General features: G+C 40.5%; 1 protein-coding gene across 1 annotated transcript in view; it reads right to left on the bottom strand.

Moving 5' to 3' along the window:
* Fmn2 (formin 2) overlaps positions 1 to 16,200 on the bottom strand; it is a 302,083-nt gene that overhangs the window by 169,842 nt on the left and 116,041 nt on the right. Inside the window, exon 7 of the mRNA XM_051147935.1 lies at positions 336 to 423. Coding sequence (XP_051003892.1) covers positions 336 to 423 — 88 coding nt within the window. The remainder of the gene's footprint in view (positions 1 to 335; positions 424 to 16,200) is intronic.

Genomic DNA, 16,200 nt, shown 5'->3' with positions numbered 1-16,200 from the left:
TCTCTTGTTTAACAAGCTACTCAGTCTGTAGAGTAAAAAAGGAATAATAAATAAATAAATAAATACTATCCAGCCAATGCTATTTTATTGCCACAAAATAACAGAATTGAGACATCATGTGAGAATTAGACCTTTAAGAAGGTATGAAACAGGCACAAAAATTATATTAATAGTAACCTAGCAGGGAAAAAAAAACACCAAATAAAATGTTATGCTACAGGAAATATGCTAACTGCATGAAAACAGTAAAGCTTGCAAGAGCTTTCTAGCAAATATCATAAAATTTATCCCAAATGTTAGCATTAAATGACTGCATTTCAATTGTTTACACTTACCATGTTGAATGTCTTTCATGTCTAAATGAAGACTAGACATTAGAATTCCTACTGCTTGTGATCTTTTGTTGCTAAGCAACTTGACAACCTGTTCAAGAAAGAGGAAAATGAAAGACATTAACTTAAACCCTAATACACTTAGTAACATTTTAAAATCCCAGGTGAGCCTCAGTCCTGTTCTCTGCACACTCTTCTTTATAATATGCAATGCCTCTCACATGGCATCTATACCTCATTCACCTGTGGCTTCCTGCTTTCCGAAAAGGCATCTCCTTTAAAGTTACCCACATAAGTCTCTATCCGAGATGTCCTAAACTAAGCTCCTAAAAGTCACAACCAAATGTCTAGCCAATGTCTCCTTCTTAACTTTGTATCTCAGAATAAGGGTACCACCATGCTCCACCCATCTCCCAAAGCTGGAAAACCAGGTATAAATCTAGATCTTTCCCTCTCCTCTGCTTTTACAACTTAATAGGTAGGAAACAAGTCAGTCAAGGGTGATTCTCTTGTGTGTTCTGCAGGTGTGCCTCCATCTCAATGCCAGTGTAGACTTCTATAGCACATTTTGCATAGATCAAAGAAAAAAAAAGTGTCTAATTGATTACCCCAGTTTGGATCAGTGTTTCTTTTGTTTTTGTTTTTGTTTTGTTGTTGTTGTTGTTGTTGTTGTTGTTTTGAGACAGTGTTTCTCTTGTAGTCCTAGCTGTCCTGGACTCCTTTGTAGACCAAGCTGGCCTCGAACTCAGAGATCTGCCTGCTTCTGCCTCCCAAGTGCTGGGATTAAAGGGGTGCGCCACCACACCCAGCTGGATCAGTGTTTCTTAACTGTCTTCCTTACACAGTGGTCCATGGTCATCATGACAAGGTTTTAAAATGTTAGTTTGCAACTGAAGCCCACCTACCAGGAAATCTGAGGGTTAGGAGGATCACCAACATTCTGAGCATCTCCTAAGTGATTCTATAACTACTGATGGTGTCCCATCCTTCCCATGCATCATTCTATACATAGGGAAAAGTACCCTTCTAAAATGATGGAATCTGCTTGTTGCTTCTTGACTTTAACCTTTACTCTGTGAACCTGAGTGGCTCTTGTTTAGACAATGGTCTCTATAAAGGTTGTTCAGGAAGTTCCAAAGTTCCTTCCCAAAACTTGCACTATTTTATTTCAGAAACACTTGACCCCAAGCTTTAGTTTACATTCTAATACATAAGACAGTGGAAATAATTACTGGCCTCAGCCAGAGGGGAACGCATCCAGAAGAAGACAGAACTCCCAAAGAACAGAGGTCACAGTCCATCAGTGTAATAAAGTCAACCTGTGTATTGAGAATAACTTCATCTGTCCCTCTTTAGCCAACATCCTGGATAACACGAGCCCAAGTTCTCAAGCTGGAATATTCTTAGAATCCAGTGACCAAAGTACAATACAGAGACAACATAGATCATCCAAGGACTCAGCCAAAAAGTAGAAAACACAGAACTAACACATTTGAAACCCACAGAATTAGGCCATATAATCAGAATTTTAAAGGGATCCATTTGGTTTCCTAGTCATATTAGATCTAGTTAATTCACTTACAGCGATGGTTTTTTTGAAACTTCCCCACTAGGCAGAAGGCTGGAGGGGATGGATTATGACCACAGACTCCGAAAAACAAAGCAGCAGTATGTCTCGCCCTTTAATTGCACTGAATTATCTGGGATCTTTTGAAAACAGATTCTGATTCCCAAGTCTGCCCCAAACTTCCAGATGACACCAGTTCTGTAAAGCACAGAACACAGCATTCCAAAGTTCTCTGAATTCCACCCTAACCTATCCTAGAAACCAACTTCAGTACTAGAGGGACAACTTTTCACACTCACACACACACACACACACAATAACAACAACAAAACAAACAAACAAACCAAAATAAAACAAAACAAACAAAAAAACAACAGGAACAGCAACAGCTTCAAAAAGCTATGTTGGGACTGGCCATGTGTTGATGCACTGGGCACTCAGCAACATGCCTTGGGAGCAGCTGGTGAGTCACAGTAAGGGAACACTGTGAGAAACTAGATGTACAACACAAATAAAGTTTGGCACCTTTATCTTAAATGGATTCACCTAATCCACTGACGTATTAGTTCAAATACTACATACACTGTGGGACAAAACAGATAGACATATCATTGCATTTAATTCTATAAAAAAAAATTACTGTACTTTTCTTCTGCTCCTGTAATTTAAAAAAAAAAGACACATGTGAACAGGAGAAGCCTTTTGGTTGTAAATAGTTTTTCCACTTAAATTATTTCCCTGGCATATTTTATGAGCAGTGACAGACATGCTTTGACAAGGTGTACTGTCTGGCCATGGAAAAGAACATAATAGAAGTTCCTCACAACATGACCCCAGTCAATATTTTCAGATCTCACTACAGCCAGACCAGGCTACATAGCTAGAAATGGGTTCAAATGAATACTAACACTAAATAAAATGAATAGTTTACACTAATTAAATCAATAGGCATCCCATTAAATTTTCATAAGACAAAAGTAAAAACTAGACGTGTGTGTGTGTGTGTGTGTGTGTGTGTGTGTGTGTGTGTGTGTGTGTGTGTGTGTGTTTTATTCCACTTCACCCACCATTCTGTAAAAGTGGCCAGGGAAGTCTTACTGTGCAGAGGGAGGAAAGGGAACACAGACAGTTGACAGTGCACCTGAGGTACTATCTAGCAGGCATATATAAATTGAAGGTGTAAGATGGAAAAGGGTAAATTTTCTTCATTTACAAGAGAGCTCCATAGTTGAGCTACAAGCCTGGTATGAATCCCAACATTTTACAAACTCTTAGATCCCTTAATCCCCTTGACATTGTTTCCTGATCTGTAAAATGGGAGACACACACCCGTGAGTGGCCCCCTATGAAAATAACCAGTCACAAAACAGAAAGCTTCACAAGATGTGAATTGCAGGCTGCTGCCATTCTGCAGTCTGTGTACTGCCTGTCCACTAAGGCACCTGGGAGCAAGCACTAGGACACTTTTATAACTCCTTACTCCTATGGAGTAATATTTGGTCACTGAATCAAGATTTACAGATTGATTTTGGAAAGGACTTTTCATTTTATTTTTTCAGTAAATATTTTTTCAGTAAAAATGTAAATGTACACATTGCATTTATAAATGTATGGATGTATCACAAGAGGTTTAACTAAGGGTTTAGAATCTGCTCTTTGCCTAGCACAATAGAAGGAAGACTTATACCAAGTGCTTTCCTCAGCCACAGACATCCAAAGGGTTGCAACCCTTGAATAGTACTTGGCACATCATTGCCCACCAGTTCTGCTTTCATTTTTTATTTTCTTGTTAGTGCCAGGACTCGAACCTACAACCTCATGCATGCCAAGCGAAATCATTTTAAATATAACTAAGAAGGTGGCTTTGAAAGCTGTGGGAAAGAATAAGCCTTGTCACAGGTGGGAGCAGTCTTGGCGGGCTTTACCCTTGGGGCACCCCATGAATACCTTGTGACAAACTGAGTGGAGCCATCCTGGGTCTGGAATTCAGGAAGCAGACCTAGGAACCCCACCTGGACTATTGTCTTTCTAATGGACCCTCACCGGGAGAAGGAGATGGTCCTTCCCATGTGACTCAGGCAGTTGGGGAAGAAAGAACAACAAAGTCAGCTGGGTGAGAGAGCGTGAGAGCAGCGGACCAGCTGGACCAGCACGCGGGCCAGAGAGACACCTAAGGACCCATCCCGTGGAATGGCTACCAGAAGGTTCACTCTTTTGTCCCTTTAACCTTTTTCCTTCTTGTATAAGCTAGTTGGGTTGTATAATAAAGTTTAATTGCTAAGAAACAGAGTCAACAGAAAGCCAAGTACTACAATAAAAACAGTCAGGGGAAAAAAAGGATTCTTACTTGTGGCTCACTTGCTTTACCCACAAATAGTGGTCAAGACAGTAAAACAGCTTGATACTAATGTACTATGCATGTCTATTAGGGTTGGTGCCCAATGTCTCTTACCATCAAAATAGAAGAGAAACCTTTCATACAATGTCCTCATGGGAGACCTGCAAGCAACAAACTGAAACCAGCAGAAGGAGAGAACAAAAGGCTCTGAGTCTCTAAAACCACAGTAACTAATACAGAACCAGGGGCCACATGTGGCTGAGCAGGCATGTGAAATATGCACAGACCTAAAACATTCCTGGCTTTGTTTCTATTTTAAGGGGAAATATCAATGACCCCAGTAATTGTTATGTGGATTGCAGATTTGAAAGACAATACTCTAGCCATGAATCCTAAGGAATACCCTCACCTTAATTTTATGTCTTTATTCATAAAGTGTGACTTCTAGAAGATTTAAAGTAACATACCATATTCTATATTGGGTAATACTGGTTAAACAGACCTAACAAGTTCATCAAAACTACTAAACATATTTGCCTTTGACCAGGATCTAGATTCTAGACATCTGCGTCCGCCCCCCTTCCCTCCCCTTCCCTCCTCCCCTTCCCCCTTCCCCCCCTTCCCTCTCTGTCTCCCTCTCCCTGTCTATCTCTCCTCCCCCATCTCTGTCTCAGGTTGGATTCAAATAATGGAAGATAAAGATGGCATCTAAAAGCCAACTATGATGAGCCATGCCTGTACATCCAGAATTTGGGAAGTAGAGGCAAATGGATCCCAAGTTCAACAAACAAACATGTCGTATGTAAAATCCAAGGTTCTTCGGCATCACTGCTGGATTATTAGTTGAACTGCGTGCTACACCTCCTGTTAGGACACTCATTTACAACTCAGAGACATACTTAGACAGACAGTGTAATGGAGATGCCAGAATCCCAGATCGCCATTGAGTTTAGCAATCCCATACTTTCAGTTACACCACAGTGCCCCAGAGAACACCAACTCTCCACATTTTATTTATTTATTTTATATATTTTTATATATTTATTTTATTCAATTCACATGCTTGCATTAATCAAATGGCATTCACATTACTTGCTAACTATAACAGCAACAGGAACAACCTATATATAATACCTAACACAATTTCTTTCACTGTTTATAGCAGTCTCACCCTGGTATTTTAATGTCAAGCTCAGCACAGAAACAGGGGAGCACATACCACCCATCCTAAAGCCACACTCAGACATCACTGTGACCCAGAGTGTATTTCCACATTTTCAATAAAAACCTCCTGACATCCTTCCTTCTGTACCTGAGCATATTCCTCAGTCGATGCCTTGGGAGAGCCCTAACATGGGCATGATGTTGGCTAACACTTTTTGTTGTGTTCCCACTCTTTTCTCTCCCCTTGCTCTCCCTGATCCCCTGTACCCTTTGTTTTTGTCTCTAAAGTTTTACCCATTCTACAAATGTCATCCTACCCACTTCTCTCTCTGTCTTCATAAATAGCACTTAAGGGATTTGCTTCCCTTTTGATGTACTAGGGAACAGAACCAGGATCTTGTACACACAAGGCTATACCACTGACTTTTCTGTAGTTGCTCCCACATAAGCTGTGACTTTGATATGCGTTTGTCTCCTGCTGTTCTTTGTCGCTTATCTCTAGAGTTCAAAGCCTTTGTGATGACACCAGCTATACATGATCTTCTGTCTAGCTAACTATTTTTGGTCAGTAGCTACTAAAGCCTTCTACTTACATGTCTTCCTTCCTCCTTCAGTTCAATATGACCAAATTCTAAGCAGACTCATCTTACAACTTAACGAACTATAATGGCCAGTGTAATATTTAAAACTTTTCTTGCAAAACTTTTTATCTTATAGCCATAGAATTTTGGCATTTAAATTGGGCATCATGGCTGCCCAGATAATATTACCTTTTCCATAGCCTATTTGGTGACAAGGTATAGCCCTGAAAAAAAGTTTTGAACAATAGATTACAAGGAGTATGAGTGATCTTTGATTCACCATGACAAATACCCAAGTGGTAAAGCTATAAAGAAAAAACATTTTACTATGCTACACAGCTTTGTGGATTTCCAACATTTCCATGGCTGATTGGTCTTATTGCTTCTACGTTTGGAAAAATCCGTTATTTCACAGTAAGAAAGCAAAAGAAATGGAGAAAGGGACTGGGGTACCACAGTTCCCTTTGCAGCCATGTACCCCATGACTTGAAGATCTCCAATCCCAGCTATTTATTTCCCTAGGCCCATCCATAGTGCCCCCTTGTGGACTGAACCTACACAGACGCCTTTAGGAGACATTTAACACCCAAACTAGAATACAGTAAGAAAGCTCAGCTCCCTGAAGAGCATAATATACTGCTCTCGATTTCTGGGTTATTCTCTCATTATTACGAAAAAGAAAATGATGAAAATCATCCATTTTCTCCATCACATTCTACCCTGAGGCCGAAGTAATAAAAAGTCTGAGACATGAACTACAGACAGCCCAGACTTCCCCTCTGTCACAACAGACCCAGAAGATTCTGACACATCTACTAAACACCAGAGCAGACATTGTACAGCAGGCGATGCCTGTATTGGGGTGAATTAACAGATGTCAACAGGAAGTAGAAACAACCCGCCTTTGCCAAATCAGCTCTGTCTCACCGTCCATACATCTCAAGCAGCCATCCCACATCCCCAGTCCAGCCTGTGGGAGCGTTTGACTCATTCTTCCTCGTTGCCACATGCAGTCACACATCAGACTCCTCTGAGGATTCCTTCTCCATCTTTCTGTTCTGTGACAACAGCAGCCTCCTTCCCACACTCTGCAGTGCCAGCACTTACAACCTCCTTCCGGGAACGGATCCTGGTCCTAAGCTCGGAAGAAGACTGCATTGCTTTCACCCTGTCACCCTTTCAGGTTCCTTTTCAGTTCTGCTTTATTTTACATGGGTGTAATGGACAAATGGCACGCTCATTGGGTAGAAAAAGGCAAGTCTTATGCATCTGAGACGCTTTTCATAAACATGCCCCGCCTCTCATACAACCCCTGAGTGATGACTTAAGAGCTTCTTATCTCTCGTGGGATCTTAAATTCTCCTACTAGAACATGTATATGTCACAGTAACTTCTGGGACATTCTCTATAAAATAATGCATATACTGCTGGAGTCAAAGACTATATCATATCATTTATGTCAATACTCTGCACAATGACTGGTAAATTTCAGGCAATAAGGTGTATTAACTTTGCACCATCTGGTATAATTCAGGCCAGAGGTCCTCCTGACAAGTTAGAAAAATGGTTCCTGGTTTTTGTTAAATATCAAGCTACCTATGAATTCTTTTGCTTGTGTTTACTTTTTATTTCATGTTCCAGGGATTCAATACATCCAGGGATTCTAGCATTTTTAGTAATCAGGCAGCGATACAGCCACCCCAAAACACCTGATGACCTTGGGAAAGCAGGCACTTCAGGGCCACCTCGGAAACATGTCGTTGGAAACAGCTGGCAGGATTCAGGCCCCTTAAGCTGTGTGTACTTTCTGCGCATGCGCAAGTTTGGCTTATGAAAGAAATTCCTCCCCTAACGGGCTCTCTCTCCTCTTCTGTGTCTCCAGAGATGGTCTCTGGATCCCTCTCCCTTAATAAAAACTCTCACCCGGATCTGCCACGTGGCTTTCACCGTATAGCCCCGCCGCATACATCCTAATACACATCTCTGTTCTTTTAAATTAAATTACGGTTCCTGTTTTCCACTCTAAAGAATCTCTTTACTCTAAAATATACACTTTTCTAAGAGTGACATATCTGGTGCTAATGCAGAATCTTAAACTCCTGAAAAGAAAACAGCGAATGAAAAGATGTATAGCTCTTCTACCACTGAAGTTAAGTCAACAACTGCAATGTAACGTCGATGACTTTTAGTCTTCCTAATATGTAATGGGAATACGATATGAACCAAATGATTAACTAACTTAAACCATAGTTAAATAATTACTTGACCAATGTATAATGATATATGCTGCTCACTCAGAATATCTATTTTAAAATAACATATTCTGGATGTAGTACATGAAATATAGACAATTATAATGAGCCATCAAGAGGCTAAATATTAAATATCCAGATAATCGGAAGTTTTAAGAACTTTCTTATAACTAGTAAAATCAGAAACCATAAAAAGAAACTAAATAATTTGCGTATTATGTAAATACACAGCCCACATAAGAGCGCTGTTCTCCAGTTCCTAGCTAAGGAAGAATGCTGCTTTCTTCTGAAACAACACACCATAGCCTCGCTGGAAACCGGATATTAGATTAGGGGGATAAGTAGACAGATCCAATAAGGCAAATCCTTCAGGGAGTGGGCTAAGATAAAAAGACTCAACCACAGAGATTAGGTAAAGGCGCATTCCAGAGCAGAATTACAGACCATAAACACCACTGTTTCTCACACAGCTATTTGAGCACAGCGTGGTTTACCAAGTGGTATACAACGCACGTGAGCCCTGACAAATGCACCAAGCAGCCAGGGGTACTCTAATGACAAGGCTCAGAAGAGAACATGAGCAAACAGGAAATAGTAACATCTAACTACGCAAGGGACCTACAGGTGTGAGTTCATGTTCTCAGTCTCAGGATTGTTAGTGGGTTCATCTATGTAGAGGTAGAGATTAGGGTTTTGAGCCATGTCTTTATCTAACCATCAATGATGTAAGGTTGGACATAGGTCTTTGGTCTGCAGATCCCCGTGTGCCTCTGCAGAAGTCAGTAATCCATCTACAGCAGTGCTATAATGTAAGATAAATAATACAGCATGCAAAATATCCCTAAATATAAAATGTCATGCAAATGCCAAGTGTGCTGGTACTACACTTAGTAACCTAACGACGGTCAGTTACACTTCACAATGCTGCAGAAGCTCATGAGTTTATTCTGACAGGAGGTATGCCACAGTGAGTAAGTTATGGACAGTAAACATCTAGAATTAAGAAGAACAGCCCATACACTCGCTCATTCCTGCCATCCTGGGGACTGTAAAATGTTTCTCTAAGGAGTATTTAGGCAGGCTGTGACTCTCCTGCAATTCTCATTTGGATTCAGTTTTCTTACTTTTGACAATATAAACTGATCTCGCAATAGCTGGCCCAGAGGGAATTAGTAACCAATAAAACAGCCCTCTGTGAGCTATCTCATGCTAGTTCATAAAACAACAGACATCTTATATCTAAGCTGTTCTACCCTCACAAAGGAAGAAGGCTTAGTTGGATTTTTGCAGACCAAGAGTTTATCAGAGGCTCTTTAGTCTATCCCCATAACCCAAGAGGAGGATAGTCTTATTTACAGCCCACCTTCTCCTCAGATTAGCATTAAGCCTTAGGGCAGGGTGGCCAGCTCACTGACAACAGCAGCATTCTGGACTGCAAGCCAAGAGAAGGCTTGACACAAAGCATGCTGGAGTGAGAGGTGCACACAATCAGATGATGGGGGAGGAGCAGTGATGATTTCCCAAACAAATCCATCCAACACGGCATGGCAAATGGTGATATGACACTTGACACCTCTCCCTGATGAGACTCCAGAAGCCATCCTTTAAAAAAAAATGTCATCTCCATCAGCACAATTGACCTGCTTCTTAGCTCAGTCTTCCAAGGTGCCTTATGCAACAGTGGTAGTAAAGCTACTACATTAAGCTTTGCCCAATTTGCCTTTGAGTCCGAGCCAGCCTCAGAACCCAACGGCAGCAAGACTCTCAGAAGTACAGTTTGTGAATTGCCAAAAGCAAACAAACAAACAAAACAACAACAAAAACTTCTCTATGTTCTCCCAGCCTGCCAATCCATTCTGGGTGTCTGGACTTCAGTTTAGAGACCTGTGTCTCTTGGTTTCAAGAGAATCTAGATGCTATTTCTCTACTAAGTAGTTTAATTTCTCTGACGTCTGTTAGCATAGTTTGTAATTCCTGATTTTACTCTCGTTTGGTCCATAGTTCTAATCCTCATGCTTGGGCTCCACATCATTGGCCATGCAAAACTAACCGGAGACAAGAACTCCAAGTGTGTCCAAGTTTTTATGAAATATAATATGCACACACACACAGATATGACATGGAGAAGTTTATTAAATGAGCATGGGAGAGAAGGAAAGGGGGGACAGGTACTCCAAAGAGAAACAGAGACAGAGAGATAGGGAGAGAAAGGAAGAAAGAGATAAGAGATAAGAGGGAGAGGGAGAGAGGTGTGAGAGAGAGAGCCATGAGGAGGGTTTGGCCTTTTATACTCTTGGGTAGGGCCATGCCCAATGGGAGGTAGGCAATGACATCACAGGTAGGCAGACTGAAGCAGAATCCTAACACAAGCACTTACAGAATGACTTCTGGTCCAAGAAAATGTATGTATTCTGTCCTCTGCTGCTACTTGATAACAAAGCCTTGTTCTACCATCTTCTGCTACTTCATTATAGAGAGAAATAAAATGCAACTTAAAAAATACACAATTCAAAAATACAGTTCCAAAAACATTAAAGCACATGAGACCTCCAGGATCCTAAGAAAGTCTCACTCAAGTAGAGCTAATGAACATCTGATAGCCCTGTAAGACCAGCCACTTGGCCTGCTTCTTTTCCTAGAAGGGCCAGCTTTACGGATGATGTGTAGCTCAGCAGCAAAACACTTGGTCGGCATATGCCAGGCCTTGGGTTCAGTCCAAAGCACAGTAAGTTAATTAATTGACTAATTAAGGCTAGCTTATTAAAGAGAAGCTGAGTCATAGAACTGTTCTGAATAAAGTCAAGTTGAATGAATTACATATCCTAGGAGCATGGAACATGTAACATGCTTGAAGCACATCTGCAAAAATAATAGCTAGCATATATTGTCTCAGAGGAGTTGACATGCACTATTGGAAAGTGAATAAGACTCGGGGCAGTGAGGGGTAGGTCAGGGTTTGCTGCACTCGGCCAAGTCTGGCTTATCACTCAAGCACTTACATCCTCAACTCCTTACAAATCCTTTCATCCACTGGTACCTATACTTTCCCAGAATCCTGCATACACCAAACACAGCAGAAGAACTCACCAATAGAAAACCAAGAGAACGTATTTTGGAATTTTTACGTTTTTCTTTAAACTTGTAAGTTTAAAATAACAAATTAAATTCCTTGTTTATGTAAACGTGTTTCTTAGACCAAGCTAGAACATTTGATGACCTAAACTAGAAAAAAAAAAAAAAAGCAATTAAAAAATTAAGACTAAAACAAAACAATAACAACAACAAAACAAGAGTTCAAAGTGATTTTAAGCTAATGAAGGAAAATATCATTAGGTATGCCTTTTAATAAAATATTTATTCTAATTAGTTGCATTTTTCAAATTTTACTTTACATTTGAAAAGCACTGTAGTAACATAATAGTGAGCTTAAATAAATATCACCAGACTTCTAAAATAAAATGCTTTTGTAATTAAAACCAACCACTCCAAATCCCCATCCATCTCCACTTTATAAAAGCACAGAGAGAACATGCAAAAATGTTTAAACTCCTCAAATTTAAAACAATACACAAGCTTTGCTTTTATATCTTTTTGCCAGACTAGTCTGCTTCATCATGCACAATATATGCAAGATATAATTTGGCCCTTCACCAGCTTAAATACCCTAGTAATTAGAAAACTGTGTTTCATCTCTCTGATTGCATGCGAGTCTGATGAACTGCTTTGGTCCCGTAAGAATTCCCCCCTAAAACTCTGGTTTTATATATGTGTGCTTACTCCATTTTTTACATTTTTTTCAATTCAGTGATAATAATCCAGGATTAAAGTATCAGAAACCCACTTATTCTGAGTACAAGATCTCAATGTTTTATGACCGAGCCAAAAGTGCTTGGCTATTACGCCTGTGTGTGAGCACTCGGTGGTCAAGCACGTGTGCCTTTTATGTGCAGGGTTCTGAATTAGCTGCCTAGCACTGGAAGAAAAACACTTAAATGGAATAAATAGACAGAGTATAAGTAATTAGATGCTGGTGAGGTGGCTCATGAGTTAATGGAATAAATAGTCTATAAGTAATTAGATGCTGGTGAGGTGGCTCATGAGTTAAGAGCACTCATTGCTTTTTCAGAAGACCCAAGTTCTATTCCCAGTACCCACGTGGCATCTACATAACCACACATACAACCATCTCTAATTCCAGTTCCAAGTGATACATTGCCCTCTGCTGTTCTCCGTGGGCATCAGGTATGCATGTGGTACACAGATATGTAGGCAGGAAAAAATATTCATAGATTTTTTTGTTTAAATTAGAGTTCTTGTGAAAAATAAATAATTACTAAGTTAAACACAGTTGTATATTAAGTGTCTTAAGCATCTCATCAGAGATTTCAGCATTCGCTCAGTAGAAGTTATTAGTTACCATAGATGAAACATTTGATATTGGTATAATGTCCCCAAATCTTGCTGCTAAGGTCAAAGTCTGACATTACAGGAAAGTCTTGACCTCAGTGCAAAATGGCAGACTCCTTTTGTCAAAATGGCTTCCTCTTCTCTCCCTGGAAGGAATCCCAGACCCCACACCCTCTACTTGAGGAATGTCACATAGCCCTCCAGGAAATTACAGGCACAACTCCCTTTCTCCTAGTAGAACCTGGGATTCCTAGAATGTCTCCCCATGTTAGGGTGGTATGTCAGCATCTTAGCCATTTGGCCCAGGACATCATTTACCCACCCTGGAAATGCCCACCTCCTCCCCAAAGGTCTATATATTCCCCTCACCACTGGAATAAAGTTGATCTGCCTCTCCACAGCTGATCCTGGAAGGTCATTTCCATTGTGCTCAAGGCCTTCCAAGTCCCTGCCCCACACCTATGCTCCCTTTGTCCTCAGGACTATGGCCACGATCCCTGGGGAGCTGGGGAGAGCCCCTGTTATTAGTTACAGCAACCTTGCTCTGAGAAAGCATTGTTTTGCACATAAAGGGTTTTCTCTCATTCATTCTTGTAATCACTACAAGAACCCCAAGGACTAGGTGCTTTCCCCTATGCACTAACAGTGGATATGGCAGGATCAGGGTCACACACCCATTAAGTGGACAAACAGGAAACAGAGCCAGGAGGTCTGGCTCCAGAGTTACTCTGCCGACCAATCCCCTGAATGACCTGTAAGGGGCAGTGTGAAGGAGCCACAGCTGTTGTGTAACCAGCACAGTGGACCCCTTTTCCCTGGGGTCTTACTGCTCTGTGTTACTATATATAAATAGTACATGCACATTAACCATAAGAGAGAAAAGTATTTTTTAAGTTGTTAGCAAAAGTCAAAACTTAGTAACAGTCATTGGATATTCTGCTTTGTTGTATTACTCAATTTCAGAGAAAATAAAGCAGTGATAAGTTAAATAACAAACAGAGAAAAGCCACTAATAAAACTCTGATAACTACTGCTTTTGCTGTTGTTGTTGTTGCTTTAATGAGGAACAGTAAAACATTCAGAAAAGGAGTGACTCAGAGTAAACACCAGGATTCCACGAGCACTGTTTTCTCCCATGCTCTCCAGTCCTCAGCATGGTTTTATGTTTTGGACACTTTGAGGGGGAGAGGGCTTACTTTCTGGCCTTATTCACAGTTTTAGGCCAATCAAGATAGATCACAACCTGCAAAGGAAGATGTTTCCAGTTTTCTTGCAAGTTTGTAATTTTTCCCCCTTTTGGGGGATGAGATACTGCCTAAGCAACCGGCTGATTTTCCAAAGACCTCCACCAGGAGTCTGAAGTAAAGGTGATATAAATAGTTTCTTGTTAGTGGTCTAATTTATGGTGCCCAATTTAAAAGAATCTAATTTTCAATATGTAACTAAGCTTTTACAAACCAACATTTTGTTGCTCTCTTTTTTCTTCTGTTTTCTTTTTCTTTTCTTCCTTTTTTTTTTGTGGCATCATTTTCAAAAACTGTATTACTGTAGTTAGTCTTCAACAACAATTCCATTATATTCCATATTGGATCAAAAAGTTTATCACATCTATGTCCAACAATTACCAAGTCATTTATTATTTCTATTTCTGAGGACACCTTCAATCCCACTGTTCCCATGCTCCAAACTATTATTTTGTTATTCAATGAATAAACAGTCCTTTTAAAATATCTACTATTTAGATACTAAAATATTGGAATTAAAGATTAACGATAATAAAATCTTCAAAATTGTACTAGTTCATTTAAAACTTGCCTATCTATGTATCTATCATTGTATCTATCATCTATCAATCATCTATCTATTGATCGATCTATCCATATTCACTAGGGTTTCTATTACTCTGATGAAACGCTATGACCAAAGCAACTTGGGGAAGAAAGGGTTTATTCAGCTCACATTTCCACATTGCTGTTTATCAACAAAGGAAGTCGGGACAAGAATTCAAGCAGGGAAGGAACCTGGAGGCAGGAGCTGATACAGAAGTCATGGAGAGGTGCTGCTTACTGGATTGAACTCCAGGGCTTGCTTGGCTTTCCTTCCTTCTTTCTTTCTTTCCTTTTTGGTTTTTCAAGACAAGGTTTCTCTGTGTAGCCTTGGCTGTCCTATACTTGCTTTGTAGACCAGGCTGGCCTCGAACTCACTGTGATCCGCCTGCCTCTGCCTCCCCAGTGCTGGGATTAAAGGACCAGCCCAGGGACAGGATAAACCACAATGGCCTGGACCCTCCCCCATCAACCACTAATTAAGAAAATACCCCGAAGGCTTGCCTAGAGCTTGATCTTATGAAGGCATTTTCTCCACTGAGGCTTCCTTCTCTCTGATGACTCTGGCTTGTGTTTCCAGTTGATAGAAGACGAGTCCGTACACCATCTCCCTCAAATCGCTGTGCAGAGCATGAGTAGAACACATAAAAACTCCACCAATACTTCCTTCCTATCAGTACTTTCAGTAAGACTCCTATTGCTACAAATTACCTTTTTTCTGTCCTTGAACTTCATAGAAATAGAAATATAATGCTCATGTTAGCTTCTGTATAAGAAACAGGTCATTATTGTTGGTTATAAATTTTAATTCTTAATTTTTTTATTGGAGTACTATCCTATCATGTATCACAATTGCCCCCTTTTAAAATATGTGTCTATTTTTGTTGTTACAGTTGAGTCTGCCTGAACATATGCGTGTACTTATGTGCATTAGCTGCATGCCTAGTGCCCACAGAAATCAGAAGTGGATTTAGAAATCTTAAAACAAAGGCACAAGGTTAACTAAATCACCCATAAAACCAATTAACTTGGTGAATATTGACTTTGATTTGTCTCTGAGTGTCCAAGCATCCTTGGGGAGTTCCACTGGTCATGTTGCTTTCTGGGTTGCAATTACTCGGCCAGTTCATTCTGCCTCACGGCTAGACTTTGTGGGAAGACTCATCAAAATCCTTGGCAAACTTCATTCAAAAGTCTTAGGCAGCCAATGTGAGAACCAAAAGGTAGTGTGGGGTTATGCAAATGTCTCTCTCCTCTGGTCAGTGTCATCCTTTTAAGCTTAGGACACCAGGAAAACTCAAGTCGCCTTGGGGATGTGATAGGCATAACTCAACTCTAAGGGCTCCAGCTCTAGGCTTAGTCTTCAGTTTCTCTACTTTGCCCTGCAAAAGCAAAGCATGCAGCTCAGTGCTTGGCACACGGGTTGTACTCACTCGACAGGCATGGAGATTAATGCCACATGGGATCTTTGGTTATCTTCCTGTTCCTATGAAATCCCCTTATGTCACTACACCGTGACTAAATCTCACTGGAAGACATGTGTCTCCTTCTCTAAGTGATTCCATCCCAGGACAAAGGTCCGGCTGGGGTGTTTGCATGGTCCATTTCCAAAACGCTAAAAAGGGAAAGGTACTGAGAATGAAGAATAAGCAGTCGAATGCATCTTGGCAGTTTTTCAGAGGGGGGACTTGGTAATGGGCAGAACCCAGTGGCACAAGATCATATCTTACATG

Source organism: Acomys russatus, chromosome 6 (genome assembly GCF_903995435.1).
Source record: "Acomys russatus chromosome 6, mAcoRus1.1, whole genome shotgun sequence".
NCBI lineage: Eukaryota > Metazoa > Chordata > Mammalia > Rodentia > Muridae > Acomys > Acomys russatus.
The sequence above is the reverse complement of the archived record's forward strand: the minus strand, read 5'-3'. Positions and strand labels throughout refer to the sequence as shown.